Source organism: Agrilus planipennis, unplaced genomic scaffold, assembly GCF_000699045.2.
Source record: "Agrilus planipennis isolate EAB-ADULT unplaced genomic scaffold, Apla_2.0 scaffold56, whole genome shotgun sequence".
In the NCBI taxonomy this organism is placed as follows: domain Eukaryota; kingdom Metazoa; phylum Arthropoda; class Insecta; order Coleoptera; family Buprestidae; genus Agrilus; species Agrilus planipennis.
Genome location: NW_020438870.1, coordinates 372,920 through 390,374, shown reverse-complemented (window position 1 = coordinate 390,374; position 17,455 = coordinate 372,920). Strand labels below are relative to the sequence as shown.

Genomic DNA, 17,455 nt, shown 5'->3' with positions numbered 1-17,455 from the left:
TAGTACCATCCTGTCTTAACTTCAAATTATATTCTTATCTCATTCCGTGCATTATCCTTATATTATCCTACCTAAATGTTCCACCAGCTAATAGAAGACAGAAATAAACCAAATTCGAGAAAAATCCGACAAAACATACCGGAAATAAAGTGTAAAGACAATTGAAAGTTTTTCACCCGGAAATCTATAAAATTTTTAATTTTATGGGTACATTATTTTGTATAAATTTTGCCTTCTCCAACAGGGGTTTCCACCTTATTGCAGGGAGTACTCTACATATTTTAAAAATTTTATCAAAGAACACACAGTCCTATAACTTTTTGTTAACAAATTGTGGATGTACTAAACTCTTAAACAAATGGAAGTAATATTTGACCAGCAACATAAATAAAGCTGAGTATCTAACGTTTACTCAAAATCCTTTAAGTATTTCTGCCATGACCTAAATATGAACATTTTGTTTGTACAATTACTAACGTCGCCCTAAATTTTGCGAAAAACCCACTCCTCTTATTCTTCTTTGGAATAAAACGCTTGGACAGCTAATTTTAAGTAAACATAAATGTGACATCACAACAATTCTTTACCGCAAAACATTTACATACATTTTCATATATTATTATCTTTAAAAATTCAAGGGCAAGTTACATTTTAATACTGACCGGCTAAAAGAGAATATATTTAAAAGTTATTTAACACAATTATTATTATTATTTATCCTTTTTTTGCACCCATTAATATTCGTCCTCTTATCCTCCAAGAGACTTCTCTTTAGTCCTTTAATTGCTAAATAAATTATATTATTGTCGTGTTTCGTTTGTTAAATTAGCTTACAGATTCTTTAGAAAGTAATACATGTATGGGATAAGAATTAATATTAAACAATAAATCTTACCTTCAGAAACAAAAAGAAAGAGAGTCACTAGATGAACTAACATGACGATGAATCCTATGATACTGTCACTATTAACCGACAACCAAAACAAACAACTTCTTTAAAGAGGAGTTCACATAAAAATGTTCGTTATAATTCGATGAGAAAATAAGACGAAGTCGCAGGACAAAAAAGTTTGATGATGTTTGCAATTGTGGTTACATAACGGTTCGATCTAATTTGTGGCAAATTAATCAGTAACAAAGGCATACAGTAATACAACTACATTCGTTCGATCACTTGCAACTTGCAATCATCACACAAAACCTCAAGCAACATTAAAAAGTATTCAGTCATATATGGAGTTACTCTTTTTCCACAAACATTCCTAAGGATGATCGGTACATTACATTGAGTTCCTAGTGGAATATGCGGTTACAAAAATTTATTTTTTTAACGCTGAATTAACAATTGACTATTAACATTTTTATCTTCTCATGTATTAATAAATAATTATTACACTCGGAATATTACTAAAACTAAAAACCAAGTTAATGTACATACATGTTGCAGTTTAAGTTGTAGGTACCTTAAGTGAAAGCTACACTGAAAGTGGGGCTTATAATTCAAGTAATCTTATGAATAATGTATGTGTAAAGATTGTACGGAAAATGAAAGTTTTAATCGCAATCACAAACGTGTATTTAGTTATCTGCCTGGGCATAAATGTTATGTTGAACGAAAGTTTTATTCGTAGATACATACTATCGTTGGTTAGAAAATGATGTGCCTATTGCTCGAAACATTAAAACAAAAGGTATTTACGAAAGTGGGTTACAATTACATTTTACCTATACCGTAAACGTGAAAGGTTTACGCATTGATAAACTGTAAATTAGCTGAAGGAATATTATTGGCTAACCATGGCCCAGAATTTGGAATTAACACGAAATTTGAATATATACCATGTACCTATTTTCACTTAATTTTTATTTCATGTACAGGAAGTTGTTTGAAAATATTATTAATAAAGTAATTATCCGGAAAATCCGTCAGTTAGTTGCAAACAAATTTCCTCAGTTATTATTTTGCTTTTCCGAAGAACTTTTTTAAAATGAACCGTCAAATGAATATTACAGTATCTAGTAATTTTCATTTATCACTTGATAATAGACATTTAAAAAAGATAAACACTTGTTTTGAAAAAAATGTTTTCGCTAGTATTCACAAAATTAAATTTAGAAAAGTTTGCTTGTAGCGCCTTTATCTTTTTTAAATCCTTTCCTATGGATAACAGTAAACATCCTTAAAAAAAATAATTTTCATTCGTTCAACCCTCGTACTGTATAATTTGCCACAAAAACACACTTATTAACACACTCACTCCGCTAAATAATTATAAATAACAAAAAAAATATATCTAATAAAACTCGACAGTATAACACTACTATTACCATCAGGACGTGCGTCAGGACCGGCAAGAAGTTTAGTTTTCTCTAATAGACCGAACCGATCCGGACTTGAAACTGCCGACGTTTCAAAGAAGAAATCCGGGCATGAAGGCGGGAACCTGCGGGCGGACCGTCAAAACGCACGCCCACCACAACCCTGCAGACCTGCGGGGTTACAGGATAATAAAGGATCACGAAGCAGCAGGAAACAACACCGTTCTCGCAGGACTACAGCATCGCGTAACGGACAATGCAACGCACAACGAGCTCGCGATTTTATGACTGGACCAGCTCAACCGTCTGTAGCACACCAATTTTACCATTAGTCCAGGACGAGGAAATTTTCCTAACACACAACGCATTTAAAATGATGTATCAAGGGGCGAGCTTAGACCATGCAAGTTTGTCGCATCCATATAACCACATATGCGAATCGCATGGTCAAAAATTACAGCCGGACCGGAAAATATATTTAAAATGCAGAGAAAACTCCGTAGAACGCAGTGCCGTATTTATGTTCAGTGCCACCCCAGGCTAATTAAGCCTGGCTGCTCCTACCATCAGCATTTCTTCTCATCCTTGTATTAGCTATAATAACACAGTTGCTACAAAAGACATTGATTTGATTTTTTCAGGAATTTTCTGGTACGAAAAAATTTAATTAAAACCGAAAACTTTAAAGTTCACGTCAAACTCCTTTCTGTTGATAGCTCACCTAACGAATTTAGTAGCGTTTTTGCAAGGCAATTACAGAGATAGTTCTTAGGGTTCCCTACCTCAAAAGGAAAAAAGGAATCCTTACAGGATCACTTCGTTTTTCCTCTGTCTATCTGTCTGTCTGTCAAGACCCCTTTTCTCAGGAAGGCGTAGAGATGTCAAGTTGAAATTAATAATCAAATAACCAAATACTCAAGTCTGCAATCCCTTGCAGCTGTAAAAAAATTAAACTTCTAAGTCAACGCTTTCGCAAGGGAATCAAACCCTATAGGTCATTTCCCGTTGACCTACAATAATGAAATTTAACAAAAAAGCAATGTATTATAACACACCTAAGGCTGATAATTCGCAAACCGTAAATTTGTAGTTATAACACAAAAATAATTATTAAAACTTGACCAGTCATCCTACGTTTGTTTCACTGTTAAGCGTAAAAATACAATGAAAGAAAATTAAATTAGAGATTCATACTAATATTTGTTTAGAAAAGCTCACTTTATAAGAATGGCTTTACAATATTAATTAAAAATAAAAAATTTATATTTAAGGTATGAATAAATATGTTCTATTAACTCCACAATATAATTAAATTTTTAATATTTAATTTCTGCTCTTTAGTAGATATTTTTTCAAGTGTAAAATGTTTGTTAACGTAAACGACACACCAAAACTTTTAAAGCTTGTGCTCAGGGGCGGCTTTTGAAGGTGGCGAGCAGGGCAACAACTTGGAGCCTCACACATTCGAGCAACAATCTAAGTACTTAGATAAATATTAGGTACTAATAATAACATCATTTTTGAATCCTTGTTTCTTTTAAGACATTAATGCACCTTAGTTTATAATGATTAATAATAATTTGTATTTATTAATTTTTGTTAATTTACAAAAGACAAACAACTCTGAATTTATTTACTTTGCTTTTCTCGTCAAGTATCATCATTAAAATTAATTCGACAGACAAGGCCCGTAAAAATCTACCCTCCTAAAATATCGCAATGGCTAAGACTGTCCCTGCTTGTACCGATACAAATTTACTGGAATATGAAATTCAAGGTTGTTAATAACGAAAACCAGGATAAAATATATGACATAACAACTTGCACGAGGGGGGCTCTATATGTACTCTCATATAGACACAAAATTTATAATTCTATCCAAAGCGAACCGGAACCTATTTCTGATATTTGTTGAAAAAAGTATTAAATCGAAAATGTAAATTAGTTTTTTAGATAATCTATACATAAGCACAGAAAATATCTCACAATTAAATAGAATGTTTGATGTGTTCACTTTTTTCTGATTAATAATTGCTGGAGCTGTTCGAGATATTGTTTCGTTACCATTAGATGAGGGCATTAATTTACACAAATTGTATTAATATCTCAGACAGTATGCAAAATTAAACTATAAATTATCGTAATAAGCAGCAACTTGAAAGCTTTGGAAAGTTTAAATGCAACTTATGAGCGAACGTTATGAAAATAAATTACGACGATTGTGTGAAACCCGCAAACTCCCAAGAAGTAATGGCTTAAACTTTAATGCAATAATAATTTAATAGTTTAATAGGATATTCCTAAACAATATTCAACTATTGCAAAGTTGGATAGATTTTATTATACGTACGTGCAATAGTACAATAATATTTAATGCTGTTATTGTTTTCACTTTTTATTAGAAGTAACTATTAAGTGAGTGAAAAGCGCTTGAAAAAAAATTTACATTACAAAAACATCTTAAGACAATAGATTTCTTCAGATCTCAACGTTCCCAAACTACTAGAATAATATTTCCGTTGTTTTCATCTGGGTTAACAGGTTATCGGCTCGTTTACGTGAACTTTTTCCTCTCCCAGATTTCCATTACTTTAACATTCATTTCTTTAAAGCCTGTCTGTACCAAAGTCAATATATAAAAAAGAAACGATATAAATCATCATTTGAAAAATACAACGTGGTATTCGTACAAATACCTTTTTGTATAAATAATCCTAATCCTAAGTAATATTATAAATGCGAATGTGTTTCTTTGTAACAATTTTACTCCTTAACTACTTAAGCTAACATCATGAAATTTTGTATACGCATTGCTGGAGGTACAGAATAGGACATAAGGTACCTTTTTATCCACAAAATATACTGTTCCTGAGGGATAGAACAACTAGTTTTGTGAGGTCGTCCAGCAGATTATAAGTAAATTGTTTTGAATTAAACTAAAATATACATATAGTACTAACTTAAATATTATTTTCAATTTTTAAATACTTTTAACCGCGGGTGAAACCTAGTAGAAAGTACAATATATATAAGTCCAATAAACGCAATTTAAAAGTTTTGAGGGATGTAGTAAGGCTTTGTTCAAAAGATTTTGAGAGTTCAGTTACTTTAGATCAGTTTCAAATTATGCATTTTCACTCGTGCAACAAAAAAAAAAAAACACGCAGAAATGTGTAATTTCTATGTTCTTTACCTGTATATGCAATTATTACTAACTATTAGGGAAGAAAATGAATGTAATTGTTATAGAAAAGTATTTTACACTTATTACGTTTTTAGTTTTTAATGTTTCTGTTTGTAAAAATTATTGTAACGAGTAAAATCCCTAATTGGATTCCTTTTAGGATTTTCGTCACTAATAAAAATAAGTTTAGAATAACAACAAACAGGAGGTTGTAGAATTTGAATTGTTATTTTAATGTTGAATAAACTTGCTGATAAAATAGCGCGACCATAATGCGATCATTTAAGATAATATACTAAAGATAATAGGTAATATGTCAAATAGCAATATTTAATTACAGTAAGCTTCCTTTCAGCACATACTTATTTATTTGGAAATATCTAATGTCTTCAAGCACGTACCCTCGTAGTGTCGCTCCATTGCAGGTATTCAAGCAACCTTTTAGCTAACTAAATGGTACTGATCTACTACGGTATCTTAAGAAATTTTGTTGAATTGTATAAAAAAGTATTTCAAGAGAGTACTTACGAAAGTATTAACTCTTTGTCTACCATTTAAGTTGTTGCATCTCTGAAACGAAGTGTTTTCGAGCACAAATTTATCTGAACGTTTTGCTCAGAATTATCGATACTACCATTTCCCAAAATATTTGGCATTCCTCCTGAAACACCCTGTATATACAAATTAACTTGCTCCCAAAAAAGGAAAGTATAATACAAGCTGTACTGATATTTACACGAATAATGAAATACTGCAACGATATGAAATAAACGTGTTTTTCTGCTTCTGAATTTAACCCACTTATTATCAAAGTTGTAGAAGCTATCCAAAAAAGTTACTCAAGACACGGCTAAATAAGTAAAATGCCTCAAGAAGAAAAAAAGAACGTCTATGAGAAACAATGAACTCTATGAGAAATACAATAAACCATAGACGATAAACTATGACAATAAACGTACATAACCCCAATTTTTCGATATATACAATTAGTATATAACTGTTAATATTTGATTAATCGAGCAATTATAATTCTATAAAATGACCTCTGGAATGCTTTATGGGGGTGATGAGATAGGGGCACTGGTTTTTGATCCAGGGCATCACTCTCTAAGGGTAGGTTATGCCCAAGAGGATACCCCAAAAGCAGAAATACCGGCAGTAATTGGTGTTGCCCCTGATGAATCCATAAAATTGGAACCTGAAGCTAAACAAGACAATAATAATGTTACTCAGTCACCCAATGGTATTTACCTCGACCTTTTTTAAATTAGCATACTCTACATGTGTTTCTATTTTAGCATGGAAATATTATATTGATACTACATTTTTATATACACCTAGGAATAAGCTGGAGCTTCATAATTACATGAGTGAAGGTATGATCGATAATTGGGATTACTTTGAGAAGATTATCGATTATTCGTATGATAAGGTAACAATATTTTATATTAAAATTTATCAAAATCATTGCTTTTTTTTTCTAGATTATACAATCTCAGTCTGAATATCATCCAGTTTTATTTTCTGAATCTCCATGGAATCAACGCCAAAAGCGTGAAAAGCTATGTGAAATTATGTTTGAAAAATACAAAGTACCTGCTTTTTATTTAGTAAAAAATGCTGCCTTAGCAGCTTTTGCAAATGGTAGATCAACTGCATTAGTAATTGATAGTGGGGCCACTCACACCTCTGCAGTCCCTGTAGTAGATGGTTATGTTCTTACTCATTTAGCTTTAAACTCATCAATAGGTAAAAAGTAACCATATCTTATTTATATGTCTAACTAATATATATTAATAGGGGGAGATTACTTAATTAGAGTAGCAAAAGAAATGTTAGAAAGTCAAAATATTGATTTGACACCTGCTGCTCTCATAGCAAGTAAGGAGGTAGTAAGGGACAAGGAAAAACCTAAATACATTAAAAAAAACTTATCATTTACTCCTACAAATAGTTGGATGGCTTATATGGTTAAGAAAACAGTTCAAGACTTTCAGCAAAGTGTTTTACAGGTAGGTAAATTTTTTTTGGTTGAATTTCTGTGATTATGTAAAATTTATTTTAACTCTGAAGGTTTCTGAAAGTCTATATGATGAAAGAATAGCTTCAAGTATTCCAGCAGTACATTATGAGTTTCCAACAGGTTATCATCAAGATTTTGGGCCAGAAAGGTTCAAACTAGCTGAAGGTCTTTTTGACCAAGCAGTTTTAGGTGCCGGATACATGGGTAAAATAATCAGCTTATGGTCTTGTACTTTTAGTATTTATCTTATTTAAATTTTAATTTTAGCTGCAACTAGTGCAAGTATGTGTGAGGTTGATATAAGACCAGCTCTATACAGTTCTGTTGTTATTACTGGCGGAAATACTTTAATTCAGGTAGGAACTATAAAGAAACCTGGTTTTTGCCAATTTGAGACGTTTTGTGTGTTGCTTTCTAGGGATTTAGTGAACGACTTAGCAAAGACCTGTCTTCACGAACACCGGGATCCATGAGACTAAAAATTATTGCTGCAAATGGTACTGTTGAAAGACGATTTGGTGCGTGGGTTGGAGGGTCTATACTCGCGTCCATTGGAACATTCCAGCAGATGTGGATGTCAGCTCAGGAATACCAGGAAGCAGGCAAATCACAAATAGATCGCAAGTGCCCTTAAAGAACTTATTCGTTACTGAAGACACACGACCTTAACAACTTACTTTTTGCAGTAACCTACCTACCACTACCATTTTTCAGTCATTCCAAAGTCAATAAGTTTGACTACATTTAGAATATTTTTTAATTAATAACATTTAAGTTTTCTTTAACTATATTGCTGTCACAAATTTTCTTTTTGTTTTTATTAAGGTGTGTATAAAAAATTTCCCTTAGTATTTTTAAGAATATTATAAAACATGAATTACCTCCAAAAAAAATATTTGACAAAATATTTACGATTTTGTATTTTTTATGTATTGTGCAGACTGATAAAAAAAATTGTATTTCATAGTAAACACTTTACTACTGCCAGTAGATTTCCTTCTCAATACAAAAATGTTCCATAAATCAAATCAGGTATTAGCATCAAAGATTACAATTTATAAAAACTTGAATACACAATCTTTAGCATATGAAAAGCCCAATTATTAGAAAAAACCTTTTACTGAGTGACGTATTTACAAAGAAAACAACTGCAGCACTGACATAAATTAAATATTCTAATTGGAATATTCTTAACATTAAGACATTGGAATACACAAAACTAAGTTTAGCAGGTTGTACAAAGAATAATAAAATGTATTACAGACTATGAATCGATTATTTTCAAGTAAGATCCGAATTGAAATTGCCTTTTTTAAAAGTAAAATAAATGGGAACCAAAGGCAATTCCATTTCAATTTAAAACTAAGTCACTGTAAATGACGAAAATCCAGAATTAAAAAAAAATGAAAAAAAGGAACAGTTCATTTACTTTTTCTTTGTGTTTTTAACTGGTGTCTTTCCTTTTGCATTACTGGAAGTCGTTTTCGCCTTCTTATTTTTAGGGCCTTCGTCTTCTTCTTCGTCTTCCTCCTTAAACAAAAAGAAAAATTTGTTACAAACACTAACACGAAAACAACTAATTCAGACCTCTTTTTCGTCGATGTCCGACAATTTTCGTTTTTGTTTGATACGGTTCTCCTGCAAAGGAGTCACATTACAAGTTTTTTGGTATATAAAAACTATTTAGTGTTTACCAAGTTATTTTGTATTTAAATAATCATAAATTTCATAATTAATAAAGTGAGGCAAAATTAACACATCTTTTCCAAAAAGAATATTTTTTTCAAATATTACCACCAGCCATATTAAAAAATGTGATAATTTACTCATGTAATGATTGCACAAACACATTCATATAAATGAGTTACTGTAAATCAAAAGCAAACTTAATGACTTTAATTTTAACTTTAGAATAGGTATTTTTGTTCTCTTAACACACATTAAAATTGGTATAAAAATGTTGTTAGGTTATATTAGATATTTGTCCACTTATTGTACATTGGAACTTAAAATAGCAAAATCATTTACTTCAAAGCACTTTACCCACTTCAAATAACACTGCACACCAAATAAAATTGCACAGCTTATAATTTGCTACTATCTACGGTACATACTTCCCATGTTAATACATCAAATTTGCAGCCTATATTTAATTAAAAAAGAAAATTTCCAATACTTACAGCTCCTTCTTCGCCTTCTTCATCATCCAGCATTTCTTCTTCCATCTCATCCATTTCATCAAATTCATCGATGGCACTACCAATAAGATGATGTCCTATAATATGCACTGGGCCTGAGCCTTGAGCCAAACTAAATGTAACAGGGGGGTCTGGGAAAGATAAATCCAATAGTACTTGATTCTGACTTCCTGATTTTAAAACTGCTACAGGAATAGTAACTGATTCTTTCCATGTCATTGCTTCTACTTGGATAACATTAACTTCGCCTTCGACAGCGTCGGCTCCTAACAAAGCTTGTTTGATGATAAGCTTGTGTCCTCCTTGTAAATCTTCGCCTCCTTTGGATTCTGGATCCCATACTTCAGATGCCTTTGCTCCTTTAAGGGTGAGAGCTAAAAAAAATAACGAAAAAGTCTAGTAATCTAGTCGACGATGCATATCAATACAAATGGCGCGCAAAACACCGGTTTCGGCGTAACGTCTTTACACTAGTAAATACACGAAAACACGAAAAATACGTTCCTTCACTCGCCAAATTATATCAGAATATTACATACATACCGTAAAAATATTCGTCTGCCATTTTTTTACGAGGGATGATGACGGATTACAAAGAAATACACGTGACAATAACCCGGCAATCCTCTCAAGGGTAGAAAGACCGAAGCGAAGCAAATGGCGGGCGGACGTTGAGAGAGCTTCTAGTTCTCACCAACCACCAACAGTAGCGTTGTCGTAGAAATACAAAAAGCTATGTTTACACGGTTTACACCTTACTAAACTACCAAAATTGCAAATACAGGGTGAATAATAAACTCTTGGTTTATAAAACCACTTTTTTTATTTAAAAAAAAATTTTAATGTTACAATTAAGGACGTGTCATTACGAAACATGTTTTAAATAAATAAATATAATAAAACAAGACAGGGAGTTGTTTCAACAAACTTTATTCAATAAAACAAATCACTCAACAATTGTTTGGAGTGTTGAGAGATTTATTTCGTTTTATTTATAAATTGTTTAAGATCGTACCCTATCAAAATATTTACCAGCATAAGTGAAGAAATACAGTTGTCATAAAGGAAATAATATTTTGATTTCTAAATACAACACTATAAAAAGGCAAATTTTAATTCCATAACATTTATAAAAATAAAACGCAATTAGTTTTCTTCTCTTATTACACAATAATAAACTGCAAGCATATCTGAAGTTTCCAGAATCAAAGATAAGATGAGTAGGATGGACACTCTGTATATCAATGACAACATGCTTTAAAGATTTTAACCTAAAACAATACATTCCGTATTGTATTTTGCCGTGGTACTGAAATTGCGTTATTCTAGACAAGAACTTTTTTAGTTCCTGAAATGTACTTAAATTTATTGTTTTACATCTGTAGTTGTAAAGGAAAAAATGAAGTGTGAACTGTGCACAGTAATAATTCTGATTCTTATGGTTTTTCCTTGTAATGAATGCCGAAATAAAGCAAAAGAAGATAGCGAAGATGAGAAATCAAATAAAGAAAATACAATTTCAGGTAAAAAACGTATATATACTCTACTGTATCCTGTTTTAAGGCAGTATTTTGTAGATAAATCCAATAGTAATGAAGATGTCGACGTCAGCAATACAAACATTATTAATTCAGTTAAATCTGCCGCTGTTTTGCAATTGCCGAAATCATCCGAAGATATTCCATCGAAACCGAAGAAAAGCCCGTCAAATTTGAAAATTCAAACAGTCGCTAAACTAAAAGAATCCTTAAAGCATATTCAAGGAGATGATGTCAAACGACCAGAAGAGATTGAGAAAATTAAAAACAGATTTAAAAAATACGAGGAGATTAAGAAAGAAATGAGCGAACTTAATTTATTTCCCAGGAGTGACTCGGAAATTATAAAACAACTTCTTGAGGACTATAAAAGTGCCACAAATGACGAAAATATTTTAACATTTATTGAAGACTTTGATTATCTCGTACACCAGTATGATAATGCTCAGGAATTTATGAACTTAAACGGTTTCAAAGAGATCATTTATCGTAACATAAATTCCACAAATCCAAAAATTCGTGCAGAAGCTTTAAAATTATTAGGATCTGCAGTACAACACAATGCCAAAGTTCAGATACATGCTTTAGAAACCGATGCTGTAAATATTTTACTAAAAGTATTGGCTATTGATTCCAACCATTTTGTAAAAATGAGAGCTGTTTTTGCATTAAGCAGTTTACTGAGAAGGTTTCCTATTGCGCAATTTAAATTCGTTGAAAACGCAGGTCTCAGTGTTTTTTCAACTTTCTTTGATAAACCCCAAGATATCAAAATTCAATTAAAAATTATTACTTTATTAAATGACCTCTTGATAGAACATCAGCATGCCAAAAATGACAGTAATGCAGTAGATTTTGTTGAAAAGACAAAACAGTATTCGTTAGTTAATTTAAACGAACGTTTAAAAAACGATAACTGGTGTCAAAAGATAGAAAATGTACTTAAAAATGTGATTTTGGTAGATGAAATGGATCACGACTCGATACAAAAGTGTTTAGAATTCATGAAATCTGTTTCAGACATTTGTGGTTCGAATTATTCGCAAAATACTTTACGTATTGTGAGAAATCTTAGAGAAATATACGAAGATTTAGTTTTTTCGGAACAGTCTGACGATTTTGGTACCGAATATTACTTAGATATGCGGAACTTGTGTGATGATGTTTTAAAAAATATCACAATGAAAGTAGTCAAAACTGAATTGTAAAAATTTAGTTATTTCTGAAAATATATTTTCATTTTGCGATGTTTACTTTTTAACTGACTTCCAAGTAATAAAAAAAAACATTGCAATGTAGCTTAGCCTATTAATGAATAAATGAACAGCAAGCAAAATATTTAACAAATAAAATCTACTAAACTCTTTTAAGATCATATTTATTGCACGTTTATGACTTACATTAATTTTTGCGTATTACCGGAGACAAGTATTATTTGTGCAAAATATCAGGACAGGATTGAGTTTGAAAACTTCTATTAGAAACGAAAAAGTTAATAGTGAACGGTGTTGTGAAAATACTTGGACGGTATTCGGGGGGATTCCCACAAGATAAATCTCCTGTCTTTACAGTTGTTTTAGATTGAATTTCTGATACTTGAACTAAATCTAAACCATCAGAATCACATGTTTTACTAATAACATCCGCTTTCTTCTCAATATGAAATTTAGAAAAGGTTGACTGATCCTTCAAAAAAACTTTATTATAGGGCCCCATAGTGAATTTCTTTAGTTCCTTGAACTTTTCGTCAGTTTTTTCTTTATCCTTTTCTATTACCTTTTTTATTTTGTTTTTATTGGTGTCTTTTATGCAAACTTCTTCGTACTTTTTTTTATTGTTTTGTTCAGTTAATGAATTTCGCTCATTGTTTTCTTTAAAATGTATTCTGGATCGATTTCGTTTATTTTGGTTGCAAATATTAATGTTGTGATATTCTGGCTGTTTCGTTTCATTATGGTAAGCAGATGTAGAAGTAGTGATTTCTGGCCTTAAACTTTGTTCAGTTGACTTTGATGTTATTCGAAAATGCGATTGTTTCTCGTTCAATATTGTTTTATTTATCGGATCTTGAACATCCGCGCATTTTGTCGGATAATATTTTAGTTTGTTGTTTAGTTTATACTTTGTTAAAACATTGTGCATTTTATTTAATTGCTCGCCCATTCTTTCGATTTCCTTTTGCAAACAAAAATTTTCGTGTAGTAAATTTCCATTTTGCTTAATTATCTTCAACAAAAGCGCAAAAAGGTATAAATATTATATTTTACAATACTTTTTATTGATATTGTTTTAGTACCTGAAGATAACGGTTATTACTTGGAGAAATGCAATTTTTAAATTCATTATTTACGACGAAATGCAATTCTTTATTTAATAAAGCTATTCTTGACTCTAGTTCTACAGCTATCTAAAAAGTACGTAAAAATGGCCGTGTTTTTACATAATACAATTGTTCCATAATTACTTTGGTTCGGTCCTCTTGTATTTTTCTAAGTCGATTTTTAAACTGAGATTTTGTAGTTTTCATTCGTAAAAATCTAATACTTAAATTATAATTCGCTTCCAAAGTTTCTCGAAGAGCGTCTTTTAACTGTTTTACTTCCGATTTACATGACTCGAGCTCTTCTTCAAGTTTTTTTACTAAAATATGACAACTTCTTTTTGAAAGTTTCCTTTTAAGTTGTCGAGCTTCGCTCATTTCTTGGGTATAAGATTCTTTTACTTCAAAATAATATTTCCGTTCATTTTCAAGCTGATTTTTTAAATCAGTACTTGAAAGTTTTTCTCTTCTTAAACTGTTAGCTAATATTTCTTTATCCTTGATTAACTTTTCCTTATCTTTGTAAAGTTTCTCTTTATCTCTCATTAATTTTGCAAGTGAAAGTTCTTTTCTTTCGGACTCCTGTTGCATTGCACTTACAGCACTCTGCAGTAATTGTACTTGTTCTTTTAAACTTTTTACTTCCAATTCTAAATTTTCTTTCATTACCGATAACTTTTGTGATTTACTTAACCGTTATTATTTTATTTGATTTCAAAAAAAAGTAATTGGAAATATTTCTTAGATTACCAGAATTTTAAAGTCTTCATTCATTGGGTTTTTGTTAACTTTACTGCTTTCTTTTGCAAAATAACTTTCTAATAATACATATACTTTTGCGTCTATTTAACATATCGCAACTAAGTCAAAAAGACAAAACTATCAACTTTACAAATCACTTTTAACCTTTGGTAAGTGACAAAATCAAATTTAAATCTTTTGGCGGGTTTACTATAGAATGAATTGAAATTTGAAATGACCAATAACAGTTTACAACTGACTATAGAACAGCTGAGTGTTGAGGTTATGGTTTTCCATCGAAAATATAACCCCAAATTTATATCAAATTTTAATTCTTAATGCAAAAGATAAAAAAGGAAAAGGCATGAATAATACGGAAGAAATTATCAAAGACGCGATAGAAGATGTTTCCTCTACAGACGATGTGAGTTTATTGGTAATAATTTTAGATACCAATCCAGGTCAACGTATTTTACGAGAGAACCCTCATACATTAACACAGATTATTGATTCAGTAATCGCTTTTGCAAATGCCCATTTATTGCAAAAAGCTCAAAATAAATTAGTAATAATGGCTTGTCATTCAAGAGCAAGGTAAAAATGATATTAATATTTTATAAAACATCTTTTACATTAGTGCTATTTTTAATAGTCAGTTTATATATCCTGGACTTGGGAAGGCCTTAGATGTCAGACAAATTGATGGGCAATACGAAGCATTTACTTTAGTTGAAAAAACTGTTAAACTTAACTTATCAAAACTTCTCAGTGAATCAATAACAGTTAGTAATGAATCTTTACTAGCTGGTGCAATAGCAATGGCTTTGTGTTATATACATAGAATACATAAGAGTAAGCCTCCAGGATGCAAAGTACTGTGATGTCAATATGCTATTATTCCTTTTCACAGTTTAAATCTTTTATAGATCAATAGTCGAATATTGGTATTAACAGCAAGTGGAGATTCTGCTTCACAATATATGAATTATATGAATGTTTTCTTTACAGCACAAAAACAAAATGTTGTTATAGATGTTTGTGCTATTGATCAGCATTTAAGTCTTTTACAGCAAGGATGTGATATAACTAATGGGATGTATCTGAAAATTCCACAACTTCAGGGATTATTACAGTACTTGTTGGTAAAGGTTTATTTCATTAGTAGATAAGCAGACCTAGTAGTCAGTTCGAAACAGCATTATGTATAAGCTGTAAAAAGCAAAGGAGAGCTAACTGACTTGTTAGGTTTTTACCCTACATTGTTTATTAAGGCTACAATTTTTTATTTTATTAAATAGATAAAAATTTTAGTGGGTATTTCTACCTGAGCCCCCCATAAGAAAAAAATTAGTATTGCCTCCTCCAGTGAAAGTAGACTATAGAGCTGCTTGTTTTTGTCATAGGGAGCTTATTGATATTGGATATGTATGTTCAGTGTGCCTTTCAAGTAAGTCCATGAAGAGTAAACAATATTAAATAAACAGAATTTTATTTTATTTTTTCAGTATTTTGCAAGTTTAGTCCTATTTGCACCACATGTCAGTAAGTTATAATAATAATGTTTTTTTGAATATCCCTTTTAACTAATTTATTTATTTTTCAGTACCGTTTTTAAAATACCTGGACCACTGGCTGTGAAGTCAAAAAAGAAAAAAATCAAGCTTTAGTGCTGTATATTTTACTGTCATACTTTAAATAGTTAATTTTATTCTTTTTTATTTACAAATAGGAAACTCCAAGTTTTGTTCTAGTTGTTTTCTTTCTTGTAAATAAAAAATTTTAATGTCATTACTATCTTTTGTGATCACACAAAACTCTGAACAAGCCAAATTTAAAAATCCAATTCCATATAAAGGCCCATTAGCATTGAAAATAGATTGCATATGTAAAACCTAAAAATTAATATTGTAAACCGGGTTTATAATGCAATTAATGTTCAGATATACTTTTTCTTCTTTGGTCAAGTACCAAATTTTTATGTACATATCCTCAGATGCTGTTATGATTAAATTTTTGAGATGGGAATAGTCTAAAGCAGTTATTTTAAGTTTATGAGCTAATACTCGTATCATTTTATCATCATTGTCATCCAATTCTAAATTGTAAATACAAAATTCTCCAGATTCGTACGCAGTTATAAGCAAATAATTTAATAAAATTTCTGTTGTTGCATATGACAATAATCTGGAATAAAGATAATGTTCACTTTTGAATGTTTGTATATGTACGGAAAACTTAAAAAAATCATCGCAGCACTTTTCAAATGACTTAATGTTTTGAGCGAGTGAAATTCGCGCCTTTAGTTATTCTTTATAAACAATTGGTCGTTTAACAAAATGTTATACCCGGGAACCCAAAGTTTTTGATATATTTTAAAATCCTTATTTTTTATTTTCCATACGTATGTATCTTGTCTTGATGTTGATACCATTAAATCATTCTGACCACTTAAAATTGTAATCTCGTCCTCATGACCATACAAACGATTGATTGTTTTAAAATTTAAGTTGTCTGATGCTGATAAAAAAACCCAAATCGTTCCAGAACTAGTTGCCACACATAGCATAGCGTCTTGCACTATACATGCGTCAGTTGTGTAGCCTGAAGCGTTTTATATTAAGTAATTTGAACCAATTTTCGCGCAAATTCACAATACTAACTTGTTTTCAGGCCATTTTCTCTACAGCAATGATAATATTGTATATCAGTTGCGTCGCTGTCGCAAATTTGTAAACCTGCGTCAGACATTATGATAAACATTGACTCTCCGTTTATTTCAAGCCATTTCACCTATAAATATTTTGGCATTTTGACCTCCGTTTGAGTATATATTGTATTAATTTTACCCTTGTTATTCGGCCTTCTCCTCTCTGATTTCCTCTGTGCAAAGGAACATATTTTGATCTCTTTTTCGTATTTAAAACGGGAATTATATTAACGAAACCGCCATGTACGAGGGTGGATTGATAAGTTTCCGGCCTGACCAAGAAAAACAAGGTTTTTAAAAATTTTTTTTTTTTATTTCTCAACATAATCTCCTCCAAGGCTGATACATTTCTCATAGCGGTGTTCCAGTCTATTAATGCCATCTCTATAGACTGATTCGTCAAGCTCCTCAAAATAACCATTTAC

General features: G+C 31.1%; 7 protein-coding genes across 11 annotated transcripts in view; 3 read left to right on the top strand and 4 right to left on the bottom strand.

The window, feature by feature from the left end:
- LOC108732699 (protein Skeletor, isoforms B/C) overlaps positions 1 to 2,725 on the bottom strand; it is a 47,464-nt gene extending 44,739 nt beyond the window's left edge. For 2 of the 4 annotated variants that reach the window (XM_018463644.2, XM_018463647.2), the window contains exons 1-2: positions 2,329 to 2,725; positions 896 to 1,109 (exon numbers count right to left, since the gene is read on the bottom strand). In XM_018463644.2, the coding sequence (XP_018319146.1) occupies positions 896 to 938 (43 nt within the window). In that variant the 5' untranslated portion in view covers positions 939 to 1,109; positions 2,329 to 2,725. Of the gene's footprint in view, positions 1 to 895; positions 2,054 to 2,328 lie in introns of those variants that run through there. The other 2 variants (XM_018463646.2, XM_018463645.2) reach the window with 2 other exon arrangements.
- A 3,688-nt stretch (positions 2,726 to 6,413) lies between these two features.
- Positions 6,414 to 8,639, top strand: LOC108732710 (actin-like protein 6B). The gene is made up of 7 exons (XM_018463660.1): positions 6,414 to 6,746; positions 6,802 to 6,935; positions 6,988 to 7,252; positions 7,304 to 7,515; positions 7,577 to 7,730; positions 7,794 to 7,882; positions 7,945 to 8,639. The coding sequence occupies exons 1-7, from the start codon at positions 6,542 to 6,544 to the stop codon at positions 8,158 to 8,160; spliced, it is 1,275 nt and encodes a 424-aa protein (XP_018319162.1). The 5' UTR covers positions 6,414 to 6,541; the 3' UTR covers positions 8,161 to 8,639.
- On the bottom strand, positions 8,491 to 10,410 carry LOC108732711 (nucleoplasmin-like protein). Of its 2 annotated transcripts, XM_018463661.2 has the most exons (4): positions 10,268 to 10,410; positions 9,707 to 10,098; positions 9,114 to 9,164; positions 8,491 to 9,056 (listed from the first exon to the last, which is right to left on the bottom strand). In XM_018463661.2, exons 1-4 carry the CDS (start codon positions 10,287 to 10,289, stop codon positions 8,952 to 8,954), a joined length of 570 nt encoding a protein of 189 aa, XP_018319163.1. In that variant the 5' UTR covers positions 10,290 to 10,410; the 3' UTR covers positions 8,491 to 8,951. The 2 variants fall into 2 exon arrangements, with proteins under 2 accessions (XP_018319163.1, XP_018319165.1); XM_018463663.2 differs by lacking the exon at positions 9,114 to 9,164 and having other exon boundaries at positions 8,680 to 9,056.
- A 562-nt stretch (positions 10,411 to 10,972) lies between these two features.
- Positions 10,973 to 12,575, top strand: LOC108732715 (nucleotide exchange factor SIL1-like). Its single transcript, XM_018463668.2, has 2 exons — positions 10,973 to 11,247; positions 11,302 to 12,575. Exons 1-2 carry the CDS (start codon positions 11,124 to 11,126, stop codon positions 12,468 to 12,470), a joined length of 1,293 nt encoding a protein of 430 aa, XP_018319170.1. The 5' UTR covers positions 10,973 to 11,123; the 3' UTR covers positions 12,471 to 12,575.
- Positions 12,576 to 12,675: 100 nt separating this feature from the next.
- Positions 12,676 to 14,590, bottom strand: LOC108732714 (probable DNA repair protein RAD50). The gene is made up of 3 exons (XM_018463667.2): positions 13,727 to 14,590; positions 13,559 to 13,669; positions 12,676 to 13,488 (listed from the first exon to the last, which is right to left on the bottom strand). The coding sequence occupies exons 1-3, from the start codon at positions 14,246 to 14,248 to the stop codon at positions 12,694 to 12,696; spliced, it is 1,428 nt and encodes a 475-aa protein (XP_018319169.1). The 5' UTR covers positions 14,249 to 14,590; the 3' UTR covers positions 12,676 to 12,693.
- LOC108732716 (general transcription factor IIH subunit 3) lies at positions 14,587 to 16,111 on the top strand. The gene is made up of 6 exons (XM_025976801.1): positions 14,587 to 14,917; positions 14,976 to 15,195; positions 15,250 to 15,465; positions 15,635 to 15,770; positions 15,829 to 15,865; positions 15,927 to 16,111. Exons 1-6 carry the CDS (start codon positions 14,688 to 14,690, stop codon positions 15,988 to 15,990), a joined length of 903 nt encoding a protein of 300 aa, XP_025832586.1. The 5' UTR covers positions 14,587 to 14,687; the 3' UTR covers positions 15,991 to 16,111.
- LOC108732705 (WD repeat-containing protein 54-like) lies at positions 15,980 to 17,326 on the bottom strand. Its single transcript, XM_025976805.1, has 5 exons — positions 17,170 to 17,326; positions 16,984 to 17,113; positions 16,669 to 16,924; positions 16,270 to 16,507; positions 15,980 to 16,215 (listed from the first exon to the last, which is right to left on the bottom strand). The coding sequence occupies exons 2-5, from the start codon at positions 17,081 to 17,083 to the stop codon at positions 16,039 to 16,041; spliced, it is 771 nt and encodes a 256-aa protein (XP_025832590.1). The 5' UTR covers positions 17,084 to 17,113; positions 17,170 to 17,326; the 3' UTR covers positions 15,980 to 16,038.
- Between the last annotated feature and the right edge of the window lie 129 nt (positions 17,327 to 17,455).

Excerpts from the sequence above, each read along its gene's own strand:
- LOC108732705 (XM_025976805.1), bottom strand. The coding sequence starts at position 17,083 with ATGTTTATCATAATGTCTGACGCAGGTTTACAAATTTGCGACAGCGAC. Across the intron at positions 16,508-16,668 it reads CAAAAACTTTGGGTTCCCGG|ATTATTGTCATATGCAACAA; the intron begins GTATAACATTTT and ends TCTTTATTCCAG. Across the intron at positions 16,216-16,269 it reads ACTTGACCAAAGAAGAAAAA|GTTTTACATATGCAATCTAT; the intron begins GTATATCTGAAC and ends ATTAATTTTTAG.
- LOC108732714 (XM_018463667.2), bottom strand. The coding sequence starts at position 14,248 with ATGAAAGAAAATTTAGAATTGGAAGTAAAAAGTTTAAAAGAACAAGTA. Across the intron at positions 13,670-13,726 it reads TACAAGAGGACCGAACCAAA|ATAGCTGTAGAACTAGAGTC; the intron begins GTAATTATGGAA and ends CGTACTTTTTAG. Across the intron at positions 13,489-13,558 it reads GTAATAACCGTTATCTTCAG|ATAATTAAGCAAAATGGAAA; the intron begins GTACTAAAACAA and ends CTTTTGTTGAAG.
- LOC108732710 (XM_018463660.1), top strand. The coding sequence starts at position 6,542 with ATGACCTCTGGAATGCTTTATGGGGGTGATGAGATAGGGGCACTGGTT. Across the intron at positions 6,936-6,987 it reads TCGATTATTCGTATGATAAG|ATTATACAATCTCAGTCTGA; the intron begins GTAACAATATTT and ends TTTTTTTTCTAG. Across the intron at positions 7,883-7,944 it reads GCGGAAATACTTTAATTCAG|GGATTTAGTGAACGACTTAG; the intron begins GTAGGAACTATA and ends GTTGCTTTCTAG.
- LOC108732715 (XM_018463668.2), top strand. The coding sequence starts at position 11,124 with ATGAAGTGTGAACTGTGCACAGTAATAATTCTGATTCTTATGGTTTTT. Across the intron at positions 11,248-11,301 it reads TAAAGAAAATACAATTTCAG|ATAAATCCAATAGTAATGAA; the intron begins GTAAAAAACGTA and ends AGTATTTTGTAG.
- LOC108732716 (XM_025976801.1), top strand. The coding sequence starts at position 14,688 with ATGAATAATACGGAAGAAATTATCAAAGACGCGATAGAAGATGTTTCC. Across the intron at positions 15,466-15,634 it reads GATTATTACAGTACTTGTTG|TGGGTATTTCTACCTGAGCC; the intron begins GTAAAGGTTTAT and ends TAAAAATTTTAG. Across the intron at positions 15,866-15,926 it reads CCTATTTGCACCACATGTCA|TACCGTTTTTAAAATACCTG; the intron begins GTAAGTTATAAT and ends TTTATTTTTCAG.
- LOC108732711 (XM_018463661.2), bottom strand. The coding sequence starts at position 10,289 with ATGGCAGACGAATATTTTTACG. Across the intron at positions 9,165-9,706 it reads AAGAAGGCGAAGAAGGAGCT|GAGAACCGTATCAAACAAAA; the intron begins GTAAGTATTGGA and ends ACTCCTTTGCAG. Across the intron at positions 9,057-9,113 it reads CGGACATCGACGAAAAAGAG|GAGGAAGACGAAGAAGAAGA; the intron begins GTCTGAATTAGT and ends TTTTTGTTTAAG.